The sequence below is a fragment of the Cynoglossus semilaevis genome, chromosome 4 (assembly GCF_000523025.1).
Source record: "Cynoglossus semilaevis isolate Cse_v1.0 chromosome 4, Cse_v1.0, whole genome shotgun sequence".
NCBI classification, from domain to species: Eukaryota; Metazoa; Chordata; class Actinopteri; order Pleuronectiformes; family Cynoglossidae; genus Cynoglossus; species Cynoglossus semilaevis.
The window spans coordinates 6,729,731-6,744,959 of record NC_024310.1 but is presented as its reverse complement, the minus strand read 5'-3'; the positions used below and the strand labels follow the sequence as shown (position 1 = coordinate 6,744,959).

General features: G+C 41.4%; 1 protein-coding gene across 1 annotated transcript in view; it reads left to right on the top strand.

Moving 5' to 3' along the window:
* Positions 1 to 15,229, top strand: part of tenm4 (teneurin transmembrane protein 4) — a 179,676-nt gene that overhangs the window by 101,459 nt on the left and 62,988 nt on the right. Inside the window, 4 exon segments of the mRNA XM_025054911.1 lie at positions 2,635 to 2,736; positions 3,309 to 3,503; positions 5,425 to 5,625; positions 9,807 to 9,992. Of these exon segments, the coding sequence (XP_024910679.1) occupies positions 2,635 to 2,736; positions 3,309 to 3,503; positions 5,425 to 5,625; positions 9,807 to 9,992 (684 nt within the window).

Below are 15,229 nucleotides of genomic sequence, written 5' to 3'. Positions count from 1 at the left end.
CAAGCTACACAGAAGAGTGTTTCCTTAACCTTCTACTATTCTGCTGGAAATAAAAGATATCTTGTTGTGATCGACCAAAGTCAGACCTGATTACCAAAGGTCAGGGGAAAATGACAGACAAAAATGTCCAATTACAAAAATCATAGTACAATATAAAACCTAAAATTCAGAAATTGATGAAATCAGTGTGGATATTTTTAGCCATTCCAAGGAAAACAAAAAATGAAACCTTAGTAAAAACTCATCCAAAAACGTGGAGGAGAAGATAAATAATGAGGGATTCTGCTGAAGGACAAATAACCCTGAAATGGAATTGTAATTTATTGCTCAACCAGAAAAACACAGACAGATTTCACTTTCTGAACAACATTCCTCTGACACATTAAAAGGCCAGTCAGTCTGCTTTAATTGGCCTCTAATTGAGGCAATTTTATCTTTATCTATCATGGGAATTTCTGTGGTAAAACGGCCAACCAAGCGCTACATTTAACAGAGTAATTGAGAACTTGCTCTAATGCCGGTGCAGTTCAGCAGACTGACTCTCTGTGGCTGTTGGCCATTTGCTGTGAGAGCAGGATGGGGAGACCATGAATATCTCTTAGCCACACACTCAACGTAGGCCAACACATAAATCATGGATTCAAGCAGAGCTTCATTGAAATTCATTACCCCTCATATCCAGGCAGCTAACTATTGTGTGAGCCTCTGCAATTGGTTAGGAGACCAGTGTGTGCTGTGCAGTGGGCCGGTTTAATCAGAGCTGTGCCATGTTCTCCGAGGATGCGCAGAACTTTTGAATGATGAGCTGTTCTATGCAGAGTGAGATGGGAAGGAGTAAGACATCGGTGCTGGATCTCTGCCTCTCTTTCTTGCTGCGATTTGCTGCACCGGCAGCAGAGTAGAGGCTGAAGTATGTCTGGCACCAGGCAGCAGGGACAAATGGCTTCATGCCCCAAAGGGCTGTGATGCACAACATTCAGTACGACACATTTCACAACGCCGCGCAGCCACAGCCGAGTAATGAGGAGTAACTCAAATTAAAGACAGGGAAACTCTATCCCTCAGACGCATTATGGCATGGCCATGTGCAACAAGCAGGCTTTTCATCTAATCCATGCGAGCGACACAAGGTGCCTCGCTCGCAGGAAAATGAGACATCTCTTCCCACCAACGCTGTCGGAAAACACTAAAATAATTTTACAGGCGGTGTCTTAAAAACAATGCTTCTTGTGTCTCCCAGCGTTTCTCTCCTGGATATTGTTCACATATATTTCTTTACCTGGGCCACTCTATTTGAAGGTCAACTCCATCCCTCCACGGCTCAGTACAGCTCAGGCAGTTGGTGAGATTCAATTTCTGCTGAAGGGCACTTGACCAGTGACCCATTTTAGAAGAGGCCCCTCAGCCTCCCTCTGCACTCCTGTGGGCAGATCAGCTCCGAACCAATGAAGGGAAGCCGAGTTTTACCTTTGACTAATTCCGCCCCACCCTGGCCTGTCCCTGGATGCTTCTGCTGCACAGAATACTTCATCCTGTTGTGTTTACTGAGATGAAAACCACAGGAGGCCACATACAGTAGATGTTCAGTCAAGGAGATGCACTCTATATGATGATCTCTATAACAACCCCTATGACGTAGAGGCCTTTGGATGAAATGTAAAAGGGTAAGAATGTGACTGATCTGAATGTCAACGCCTGACATGAATAATAATGGAGTACTACTGTTGCAATGAATATTTAAGCTGGTTAACAGTTATAGGTCAGTATTCTATCTTCTAACTCTATCATGCAACAGGCATTTTCAGTGACAGATCTGGACTGCAGGCAGACCAGCTGAGCATATGCTACATTTATGAAAGCAATGTGTAAGAACTTAAGTGCAATAAGGGGTTGGTATTCTCCTATCAGAAGGAAAGAAATTCATGATAAAGGATCATATAAAACAGCCATATGCTCAGAATCATTACCGTATTTTCCAGACAATAAGTCACTCCGGACTATAAATCGCACCAGCAAAAAAAAAAATGCATTATGAAGAAGAAAAAAAACATATATAAGTTGCTACGGAGTATAAGTCGCACCAGCCAGCTAGCGGCTGTCATTAAATAATGAACATGTGAAATTATATATTTTAATATATAAGTCTCACCTGAATATAAATCGCAAACCCAGCCAAAAACTCCTACTCATGCTAGTCAATCTACCTACCCAGACACAGTCCTAAGATCCCGTTAAATAGTGGCTCCCTTGAAACATACTACAAGTTTTATTGTTGATTTGTTTTCGGGGGGTGTACACACTTTTCTTGACATGAGCTGTGAGATTTCATCCGTCCCCAGATGAGGCAGTAAAACCACTGCTTCCAGAGCTGAGGAGTTATTTCCCCTATGTCTTGTGCATAGATTTTCTAGATGATCCAGGATGTTTACTCTTTTAGTGAATTCTCCGGGACGTCGATAAAACATTCGACGTGTTTTTCATTGTGGTGAAATTGAAATGTTGACAGAAGTGGAGTCTGTTTTTATCACCGTCATTAACGACGGAGTAATAGTCCACTTTGAGAAAATGAGTGGGAGTAGAAACATGTATTTAAACCACATCTCTCATGTCGGCTTCTGACTGACTCTTTTGCAGAATCTATCGATGACTGTCCCAGCAACTGCTTTGGGAACGGCGACTGCATCGCCGGAACGTGTCACTGCTTTTTAGGATTTAAAGGACCTGACTGTGGGCGGGGTAAGTCTTGGCTGCAATAAAGGCTTTCATTTTCCTCAACTTTACAGGTTTTGACCAAATTTTAATCACTGCCTAAACTGAACAAAGGGGATTTAATTGCACCATTTCTTTTAATTGTTCTACATATCGCTCATGAAAATCAGCTGGTCCAATTATACCTCTATCTCTCCAGTATTGTGTCACAAATAAAAGGATACGTGAATATCAGTAAAAAGGGACACAGCCTCAGATAGCGAAGCTGGTAATGATTCATTTTTTCAATTAGTAAAATCACGGCTCCATTCTTTCTTGAGCAAATTAAAAATATAAAAACGTGTGTAATTATGCTAAAATAGAAGCTAGTCTTAGCTGCAGATTTACAATTTCTGAACACATCTTGAATTTGCACTCATAGTATCAAATTCTGCTGCAAATTGTACTCTATAAATTAGTTTTTTACTCTTAAAAACAATAAATCCCAAAGCTCATTCTGACAGTGGGACTGCAGTGAATAAAACAGACCAGTTTCGTGAAGCCGTGCCTGCAGGAGTCCGCTCACATCGGTGTGTATGTGTCGTCTGCTCTTTTCAAAGCTGCGTGTCCAGTGCTGTGCAGCGGGAATGGTCAATACCTTAAAGGTCGCTGCATGTGTCACAGCGGTTGGAAAGGCGCCGAATGTGATGTTCCCACCAACCAGTGCATTGACATCACGTGCAGCAACCATGGAACCTGCATCGTGGGGACCTGCATCTGCAACCCAGGCTACAAAGGAGAAAACTGTGAAGAAGGTAATTTTTCCAAATGTCATTGTAATGCCTCTAAGAAAACACTGCAGAACCTGCCTTTAAAAGAGGAAGCATAGAGTATGCATCGATATTATCTTACAACAGCTAGTTTCCTTCCTGCCACTCTCTCAACGCTTCAGGTTTCAAGTTCTGGTGGCAGCTGACGTTCCTTGAGTCACCTATCAGGGCTGTTGTTCAATGAGGAATATTGGTAATTAAAATGTGGATAAAGTGAAAATACAAGCACAGGGCAGTCTTGTTGTAGTTTGGCACATCACCAACCTACTTGAAAAACTCCGGAATACTTTTCCAGTCTGTGTAGCAATACTATCGACTGTGAGAGTGGCCATCATTCATCAGTGTTCCACGTCCTTTTACGTTACGTTATTGGGCAGAACCAGTATTTCCAATAAGATACGTTTCCCATTGTAGATCCATGTGGGAATCTACATTGGAGATGCCCGATGCAGCTCCAGCAGATAAGATTGAAAGAGCCATTGTTTTCGTCAGCTCTTGAAGGCTCTCATTTCAAGATGAAAAATAGACCCTGGGAGTTTGATAAATGGGGTTTGTGACATCCATAGACCCCCATTCTATTTCGGGTGAAGCGTTAGCCGTGAGGAGTGGAAGCGACGGTGGACGAGGGCCCTTTAACATTTTTACCTTTCTTCTGTGCGACCTTCAGGCACAATGATTAATTGCCAGGAGAGACTTGCTGTCAGTTAGCCTCTGATCTTTGTTCCTGGTGCCCATACCATCTGCTAAGAGGCGAGGGCTCCTGTTTGTCTCCCTATAACGGCCTTTATACCCGTTTATGTCATGGTAAAGGGGGGCCTGCCATGGCGCGTCCTGCTGCTCGAAGCGGCTAGACTTTTCGCCTGTCTGGTGACCATTCACCATCTGTGTAACCATGCTGATATTGTCCAGTGGAATGAATGCTATGATTGTGATTGTGCACTTCAACAACCTAGATGCCTCGAATAGTAAACAGTTGTGTAACAACAAGTCAAAAGAGGGCAGTCTGTAGTCTGGGCAAATACTTTGAAATAGGCATTTACATTTTGCATACATATATACATATATATATATACATATATATATATATATATACACAGACATATCCACACAGTGAAATGTATACTGTATGTATATGCATTTAACCCATCCCTGAGGAGGACAGTGGTGGGATTTGAACCGGCAGTCCTCCAATAAAAGGCAGGCATCTTGGATAATTCTATTGCGATAAAATGCACTGACAAATTCCTCTATTTTGTAATTACTTTTACTTTTTGCGATTTCTGATAGATCTCCTGGGGGAAAAAAATGCTATTTTTTATGAATTTTGCATAAATTGAATAAAACGGCACCAACAGTTAGTTCGTTTAAGAAAAGTCCTCACCTACTTGTTATAACTAATTTAAACACATGAGAAAACAGCATTAAGGCAGAAAAATGACCTATAAAAACTCTGAAAACTCTAAAAAGTCTGATTCCAAGTATTATGCAGCAGATTTTGTTACAGTTTTTTTTTTTGATATTTCTGGTCATCACATAAAATAAACTTCTGCTCTTACAGTCTTTATTTTCTTTCTTAAATTCAACTAGCACTTGTGTTTTATTTCACTTGAATAGTGTCTGTTTGTTCTGATGCTTTGATGGAGAAGCAGAGGTAGAACTACGGTTCTGCTCTGGTGGGCTTTTAAACCTACTGGTTAAAAGGGAATGATTTGTGTTGCTTTGTATTTTTGTTCATCACTTGGGGAAACTTGATCTGTACATTCACTTCACACGCGCTCAGTGAAGTGCACTGGCCTCCGCTTTTGTCTCTTTTTCCTAGTTCAAACAGAAACTACAGGTTGTCTCTTGAAACCGGTCCCAGCAGGTGCTTGTTATGTTTAACATTGTCTCTCTGGACCCTTTTTAGTGGACTGCCTGGACCCAACGTGCTCGGGGCGAGGGGTGTGTGTCCAGGGAGACTGCCACTGCTTTGTGGGATGGGGAGGGCCAGGATGCGAGAGCCCCAGGGCCTCCTGCATGGACCAGTGCTCTGGACACGGAGCTTTCCTGGCAGACACCGGAACCTGCAGCTGTGATCCCAACTGGACAGGCCACGACTGCTCCACAGGTGAGTGCTTCCCTTAAAGCAAAGTCCCTACTGGGAGAAATTCTTTTCAAGTGCTGGTCTTGATTTAGTTTTAATTAGCATGGAGGAAAACCTCAGGGGATTTAAAGGAAATACTGAGGTTTTTCCATTGAAGTAGCCAAGAATGTCTTCTTTTTTCACCGGCCACAAAAGCAGGTTAGGTTTGATGTGTTCATAAGGTTTTCCTCTTTCTTAGAGTAATCCATCTTAAAACACTGAATAACATTCCAAACAGTTAAACATTACTTATTGAAAACAGTTTTCAAGGACAGCAGGAGATTTATATATAGACACTATTTGTTAAAACCTGGACATGAATGAGGGTTTTAAATGATTGTTATACCTTGTTTGTTTGTTTTTTATCTGAAAAAGCTCCGTAGTTGCATCAGCCTAAAGATTTGTTGTCATGGCTGATGTAAATCCATCAGTTTGAGGCTTTGCATTACTGGTATATATACTGTATATGTTATTATGAATGTCATGTGTGATCAAATCAGTGTGTATTTATTTATAGTTATAATATAATTTACCTCGCAACAACACATAATAGCCCTTTAACCACAGTCAATCCAATCCATAATAATAACATTGTTCAAAAATTCAGTTCACAGTGTGGTTCAATGCCATGTTGGCAGTGGTACTGTTTTTCCTGGGTTCCTCACAGATGTACCAATTGCTGATAGTTTAATGAAAAATTATTCACATAAAAGCCCCAATTATTCACAGCATCGATCAGCGTGAGATCAGCAGCGAGCAATTGGACGCCGTTTGAGTTTGCGCTGAATTTTCCTTTCTTTTGTGATTGCGAGCGATTTCATTCTCAGCCCACAGATGGGATGGTTCAAAGTCAGGGCAGAGAGCGACGTGTCAGAACCATGAGAGAACGCAGCTTCATGCTCAGCTTTAAGTCAAATGGCTCACGATAAAGATGCCTTCACTCATGCAGAGGATTGCCATCATCGTCCCCCTGTATTTTCCACACACACAGAACTCTTCTCTCCTGGTTGTCAAATATGAGGTTAGCATAAACTGCAGTTTCACAGCTTGAATTTAACTTCAAAGAAGAAGAAATGCTTTGCAGAATTTAGGCTCGGCTCCGACTGCCTGCCTGTCTCCTCACATTTTTCTGCAAAACCTCAGTGAACCTCAGTGATAGATTGGCAAAGAGCAGTCAGAGCTGATATCTCCGACCTGGGGCTCCTGGCAGATGAAGTTAAAAAGTTTTTTACACACATTTTTAATGAATACCTCATTTAAGTTAGAAGAGTCTGCAGAGCCTCAGATTCTGATGTCTTCATCATCGGTGCACCAGCTGTTGTAGTAAGTTACTCTTTAAACCAACATCTGTGGTTTGGAAAATCAAGGACTAGATTTTTTTTTTTCATCAGATGTTTAAATATCCATTGGATATTAGTAGTGTAGGTTCAAATAGGAGGGTTGAACTTTTGGATGGAATTGCTGTTGAAAAAAGAGAAACATTTGAGCAGAAAAATGTTGCACTAAACAGAGCAGTTTTGAAATAATCTGTTCTAGTTTTTGTTACTCAATTATGAAGCATTTGTGCCCTAGTGGAGGAATAGGTAAAGTCCAATATGTGGCTCAGACAGAAAGACCATCAATGTGTTTAGTGTTTTAGATGCAGATCAGTTGTTATAAGTGCACAAATATGATCACATGATTAATGCCTTTGTGCCTGTGTGTACTGTTGTAGACGATACTAGATCAGAGGCACGTCAAATATCAAAGTATTAATAATGCTGACAAAAATAGGAAAGAATACAACTGTTTGACAGTCCGGCCGAGCCATTGTGATTTGCACATGAGAAACTGATGATTTAATATTTCTCGTAAGCAACTGGACGAGGGTCAAATTGCTAACCTTCGTAGAACACTTCCATTTTCTGTTCCGACAAGATCAAATTTGATGGAGCAAACATTACCTGGCAGTCAATAGGATCCACACATCTGTGAAAGTTCCATGGAGACAAGATGACCTATGAGGTAATCCCAGGGATTTGTGGGAAATAGCCAGTTAGTCCGAACCCACCTTGAAGAGAGGGAGCTGGGTAATTGATGATGAGTTAGCTCTTTATCCTCCTTTATCCCGTCCATTGTTAGCTTTCTGTGCTTTAATACAACACTAAGCTCGGTGGTTGTTTAGCACAGCTACTGGCCTATAACCTCCGAGAAAGAGAAGGAAAAAAAATAACCGAAACCTTTAAATAGATTTTTCAGCATTCCTGTATTTTTTTTTTTTGGGACTCGTCTAAATCACAGGCTCATTTTATCTTTCAGAGTGGAAACAATAGCCCTGCTGGGCGGTGTTGTTAGTTGCAGTAAAGCAGTTCCTGAGGTTTTATGTCCTTTAAAAAGTGAGATTTTCGGGCATTTTCACTTGTCTGGCTCAGGGGAAGCTGTGTTTACATGCTCCTTTAGTGTAAATGCTAACAGCCATCATGGGGACAGGGGGATTTCTCGCCGTGGTCTCCTCTTTCTGCAGAAAATGAGGGTTTGCCTGCAGGCTGTAATTGCATCTTCATCATGTTGAAGGTTTCCCACTCCCTCCGACTGAACAGCTAGTCTGAGACTGTTTTTCCCCGACCAGCATGTGCTAAAATAATGCTGAGAGACCATATAGTCCAGTTTTTAATATTGGTATTTTGTCAACACAGTATGTGCTAATTGGAGTTGGCTAGTTGTCTATGGTATTCAACGGTGTGGATAGATGGATGGATGGATGGATGGATGGATGATGGATGGATGGATGGATGGGTAAATAGACGGATGGACAGATGACACTATGTTAATTCTTGGTTAATACAGTCTTGTACTTTTGTCATCATTTAAACCTTTCAAACAGTTCCCCGTGTGTTTTGTGAGCCCCACTACAGTACTGAATACTCAGTGTTCCGTAGAATTATAATAATTACACTACTGCTGTCACACACATTTGTGCAAATTAGTTTCTAACCGTGATTAACGTGCCTTTTGACTGGTTTTTCTCTCTCCGTACTGAGCAGTCGGATACACCTGACTCAGACACGTTTACATCCTAATTTGAAAGTCAAATGGAAAATGACCATTTGTGTTGTTTGATGAAGAGACAAGCTGTAATTAGCCGTGTGGCTTCACTTTTCTTCAAACCCTTTGAAAATAATAATGCCATGTTATGGTTTGTGGGCAAAATTACTCTCAAATTTAGACCGAAGCAATGATAATATAGGCTCTGTTAAAGCCGTAATTGACTCATAAAAAGGTTTTATTTCTCGTTTGCTCCCCTGTAGTCATGTTTGAATTGGTGTGGCTAATAGGGCAGGAAAACACTGATGCTGTTGTAAAGAGGTGCCAGTGACGCTGGGCCTGGTGTTATGTAGAATGGCTAATAAAGAGGTTAACATTTGACTGTTGTTAATAAGTAATCTGTCAATGTTACATTTCTTTGAGCCATACTGCTGTCATCCTCTCCCCTGAGTCCATGAGAGAAGGGTAATGTCCTGGGCTCCATCACAGCCTGTCAGGGAGGTCTTTCAGCTGCAGCACAAAAGCACCAGCCGGGCTTCACTTTAGCGCCTCTGTGTCTCCGTCTCTCCTTTCACAAATGTATTTTTTCCTCTTATAAATCCTGTGGTGTGAATCAAATTATTCCGCACAGCCTCAGCCGCTGCAGTAAAGTACGGGGCAAAACTACGAGCCAGGAACCTCAGAGAGAATAAAATTTACTGTTTAATCAAAAATGAGTGCTGATGCTGTGGCCGGTGAGAAGTTAAGACTATGTATTTTGTCCCCTCCCTATATGTCCTTTGTGGCAGAAAGAAGGGGCAGAAGGGGAGAATAAGTCCGCTAAGGCCGCGACAAGCCATGTCTCTTCTTTGTAATGGACTTATTAGATTTGTATTGTCAAAAAGGATTGGTCTTATGAGGTGCAGGAATTTCTTTTCAGCTGCCATCAGACAAGGTAGTGGAGCGTGGCCGACTTTCCGTGACAATAACTCCTGGATTTGTCTTTTTCTCCACCCTTGTTGCCTTGTCCTGTCACCTCCTTGTCTTCTTTTTCCACCCACTCCTGACCCCCCCTCCTCCCTCAACATCCTCCTCTTCCCGTCTGTCTTCCCCCACTCTCTTCTTTTTGTCTTTTTTTCTTTCTGTGTCCCTGTCTCCCACAGAGATTTGTGCAGCGGACTGTGGTGGCCATGGCGTTTGTGTGTCGGGCACCTGTCGATGTGAAGACGGCTGGATGGGCACCGGGTGTGACCAGAGGGCGTGTCACCCTCGCTGCAACGAACATGGTACATGCAAGGACGGCAAATGTGAATGCAGTCCAGGATGGAATGGAGAACACTGCACCATTGGTAGGATGGGGAGAGGTCTGGTGGGTTCTGTTGGGGGAGTTTTTTGCGAGTGTCTGTTTGAGTTTTTTCCTGCGTGTTTGGGGTTGAACTTCGAGGCCCTGCGACGGCATTGGCTCGTTCGTCTGCCTGTGAGTGTATGAAGTGCTGGGCGTGAGGGAAGGGTCCTGTTGGAACACAGAGGGAAAAGCATGCTTAATTGAATTTGTGCAACTCGGCAAAGCATGAACAGGTTTACTCAAGGATCTGAGGCTTGCCTTCTTGCATTTTAATGTGGGAATGTGCTAAGGTGTCCTTTCATTTGGCCCATTCTTTTTTTTCCCATCTCTTTCTTTCCCCTCCTTTCCATTTACTATTAATGTCGACATGTGTGTCATTGTGGGCAGGTCAAGCAGCTTTTCTCTTTTCCTCCACACAGAGCATTAAACCTTGACTGAACGTTAAGAGCTTTCTTAAAAACCTTGACGCTTGAACCAAAAGTTTTGACAGCAGAAGTTATTCGTTACAGTCTGTTCTGTATTAGGTTTCATTATACTTGAACAGAAGGTTCCGGCAGAGCTTTATGTTGTTAGATTATTGGCTTTTTTTTAACCTTTTTTTTTAGGTTATTTTATACGAGGTAGAAAGAGTCAAAATAATTCAGTTTGTTCTGAGAATCTCTTTAGAAATTTGGGCTACGTCCACATTATACCATGTTTAAATTGCATAAATTCTGTTCTGGATATCTTCTTTTGAGAATTTTTTTGTGGCCTATAGACAGTTTCAAATGCAGCTATAAAAACAACTTTTATCACATTTTGAATACCTTAAGAAAGAGTTTGTGAAAGAGATTTCCAACTGATTCAGTTTAAAAGGCAAAACAGTATGTTGGGTAAAAAAAATGTTTCTATGTAATTGTAGAAAAAAAACCCTCATATTTTGTAGTGGAATCCTGATTAGGTCTTATTTATTTTAACCAGACTGCATATCAGCAGGCAGCGCATATGAATGATTGATTCAAGAAACCTAAGATAGGTAACACAAATCCAAAAGAAAAGTGCTCCTTTATTGTGCACTATATGGCTCCACTTTTTATCTACAGAAACTGCAACCAAAGAAACAGGGAGGAAAAAGACACAAAAAGTTGTCTAAAATAAAGTACTTTTTGTTCAGTATAAAGTTGCCAGTTATAAAAAGCTTTAGGAAACAGAAGTCTGCTGTGGTGACAGGTCTGTACAGTGAGAGACCACCCAGGTGTTTCTGTCCAAACTTTCCCAAATATACCTTTATGTTTATTGCGGTTTAAAGTGGGATAGAATCAGGCTAAAACAAAAAGGTTCTTTTCTAGACCATCCTCACAGTCGTGTGATCGTTAACACTGACTCTCTATCCGTCAGACTTCGACACAGAGAAGAATAAAACCCAAATCCACACAACATACAGTATTTCCGCAGCTCGAGTCCAGCTGAACCTGGTGCTTTACACCACTTCAGCCAACAGTGGGCATTGTGCTGGATGATGAAAGGCTTGGCTGCACCTGCACACGCAGCTGCAGCAGCTGGCTTTGTGCTGATGTTAAAGCCCAGAGAGGTTTGAAACTCAGCACATATTAAGTCAGCAAAGTGTTGGTGACTTTTGGTGGTCGGCCACTCTGTGACTAAGTAGCTGCTCTGCCCAAACACTTCAACTTTCACAAATAGCTGCTCTGCCCAAACACTTCAACTTGAAGAAATTTCACACACTGATCTTTTAGCAGCATCACACTCACAAATTAAGGGAGAAACTGTTGAATATATTTGATAATTTCACCAAGAACGTTCAAGACCACATGACTGTGAAGCAGATTGTTGAGTCATTTGTTTTTGTTTTTTTTTAATTCGATCAAATACATGTCCAGTCATGGAAACTCAAAAATCTGGTGTAGTGTGGATGTATCCTGGGTGAATTTGACATTTTAATTGTATTTTGTTTTCGTCTGTACTACATCTGTACATCAGATGGTACACCTAAGGAGTCAGCACCGTATCATGTAGGTCGTATTGCTCACATATAAATAGCCACGAGCAGAACACAGTCCTTGGTCTGTGCCCGTCTGCCTCTGGTTGCATTGCTCTGTACCACAATAAATGCATGGATGTTTTTTTTAGTTTTTTTTAGAGTTGTTTTGAGTTTGAAGTTCTGAAAACTTGACAGTTACAGTCGTACAAAGTGTGGACTGTCGGACCTTCTCTGAACATCAGAAGGAACCACACAGAGAACATGATGTGATGCCTGCTTGCAAGATTGCACCTTTGACATGCTCTCTCCTCTCCTCCTCTCCTCTCTTCTTCTTCCCTCTCCTCTCCTCCTCTACTCTCTTCTCTGATCCCCTCTGCTCCTGACACACAGAGACCATTACCACACTATAAAATCCTGAACTGTATGTTATACATTATAAGTCAATTTACATTGGATATAAATGACACATTGGGTTTTAAAATATACAGAAATACATACAGGATGCAGATCACACGGACACGCTCCGTTAAAAGCTGTGACCCAGCTGTAGTAGAAGAATAACAAAGCACACAGTAACACAATGGCCATTTCTCTCCTTCTACCGCAGCATTATAATAGACAGAAATCCGCAGGGTCCACACGTTTGAGTCCATTTCAAAGCTTTAAGGGTAAAAGCTTTGTAGCTCTTAAATAGATGAAGCTCCTTCTCCCTCCAGTGCTCTCTTACATACAGTATCTCAGAGCCGAACTGCCTGAGCTGAGAGCCTCAACTCAATCTGTGAATGTTTTATATGCTGGCCTTACATAATTGATGGGCCTTTTATAAGTGCCATATTGAGATCCCCACTCCCTCGACAAGAATATTCCTCGGTGTCATCCATTAAGAAGCCAAAGATCTCAATTTAAATCAATTTTCATTATTGAGAGCTGAGGCTCCGGCCTGTGGCACAATGCAGCGAAGCAGAGCAGGTTGGGTCGGGCCTCGACATCGAGGGCCTCCGATGACCTCGGTGTCAGTGGAGATGTCTGAGAAGTAAAAACTGCTTTTTGTTCAACTCCTGTCATCTTGCTCGAGAGATTTAAAGGTGCTAATCCACATCAATCACTGTGCTTTTGAAACACTCCCCTGACATTCTGATTGAGACGGTTGATAAATGAGAACAGATTGAATGTTCTTTCTGAACATAACACTTTTATAACCTTTTTTTTTTACTCTTACTCTTTATCTCTATCTCTGTGTGTTTCACACCCTCCTCTCATCTTTGTTCTGTCTTCATCTCACTCCCTCTGTGCTAGACTGTCTTTGTGACGCTTGTGATGCATGATCTTTCCCTCGCCACGGCCAATTCCTTTGCTTTTTATTTGCCTCATTCCTTTTACATTTTTGTAATGTGGACTAACCCCTTGCCTTGCTGTCTTGTCATGGGAGTGACACTGTTCAAACTTCCCTTATATGTCTTGTCTTTTATCTCTCAAGCTCACTATCTGGATAAGGTAGTGAAAGGTATGGCATTCCTCCTTCCTTCACTTCTGCCCTCCTCCCATTGTAAATCCAGTCAGCATTAAAAAGTCATGCACACACACCATGCTCTGCCCCATGTTGATTTATTCAAACTCCACACGCAGCCCTGGTTACATCCAGTGGCTCAAAGAGCGCAGTCTAAAAAAAAAAACACTCCATCCCACATTAACGTTTTGCCATATCGTCACTATATAATCCACATATAAAAATGGACTTGGTTATCTTGTTCCAAAAATGGTGTCAAAGTGAAACCTTGTAAAATCACTGGAAGTGTTCACTCAACTCTGTATCATTGGACAACCTGAGGGTGAATGAGGTTCCTTTTTTTTTTTTTGGCTGGGGGGTCAGAGGGGGTCATCGTTGTTTGAATATGATGTCACCTAAGAGAACAATAAGGATAAAGGACAAGGTGGGATATCATTGTATTATGATATTACATATAGATATTATTATGAGAAATGTTGATATGTGCAGTCAAAGGGACTCATGGGTTCATTAGGAAAGGCTAATGGTTTAATGAAAATTAATAGATTGAGGTCAGGGAAAAGATCTCACTACAACTCAACACATTTGTTGATTTCTAGTGTGATTTTAATCTGTGCTACTCCAGTGTGTTCCTGAATTAGATTGAAATTAAATCTATTATCAAAACATTTTTCATCTGTGTCTTCCCCTATTTTTAATCAGTTTTTCTTCTTTCTTCTCCCATAGACTTCTATTGATACAGAGTTCATTTTTAAAAACAGTTGATCGCTTCTGGTGTGCTCACAGGTCTTCACTGTTAGCTACGTCCATTTCTTATATACAGTCTCTAAATGTCACACAGCAGTCTCCACTTAGCACTTTCACACTTGGTGAGTCAATTTGTGCTCTTTTTGTTTCTACTTGTTGAATATTTGGTTTGTGTTTCCAATGGTGGGATGTAAAAAAAAAAAAAAAAAATTGGGACTCGTGCAATGCATAATGTATGAGTGTGCAGCTGTGAGCAGGGCCTAATGCTGAGGTGCTGAGGCCGCATCCTTTCTAATTAAAAGAGTTCATGGTCCGCTCGGTGCTGAGCAAGCTGGAGGGGCGGAGGCTGAGCTGCAGCCCTGCCTCTGTGCCTCCAGCAGCCCTTTCACTCTCACTGTGTCCTTGGTAAAGGACCACCTGGCATCAGAGCGGCTGCCAGAGGAGGTCCACAAACACTTGCACCCTCACGTTTGGAACTGTTGAAGACAGAACGTGGACAAAGCTCAGCGGGGGCTTCTCTCTCTCTAACAGCTGCCAATGAAGTTGAACTGGTGCCAGCAGAGAGTAGATCTTTGTTTGTCTTCATTCTAAACATTTAGACCGCACTCATCGTCAGTTTCCAATGGGGCTCCCAGAGTTGATTCTTTTCATTATTTCCATTTCAGTATTAATAGAACGGCTAATGCCCAACATGCCTTTAGAGGCATTTACAGATTAGCCTTGAATAGTAGTTAATCAATGAGCGCTGTTCTTTGGAGATTAAAAAGTAAAAATGTGATGATCTTTACAGTAATACGTAGGATTAAACTGAGGAAAAAATTTAGACTGACTTGATTAAGTATTCTTGAACATAAAAATCTAAAACATTCCGATATCTGCTAGAAATATCTACTAAAAAGTGATGTAAAGACAGCTAAATAAGAAACCTGAAAATACCTGCAAGTAGTCAAGAAATAACATAAAATACCTGCAAGTAGTCAAGAAATAATGTAATAATAAAGTGTAATAA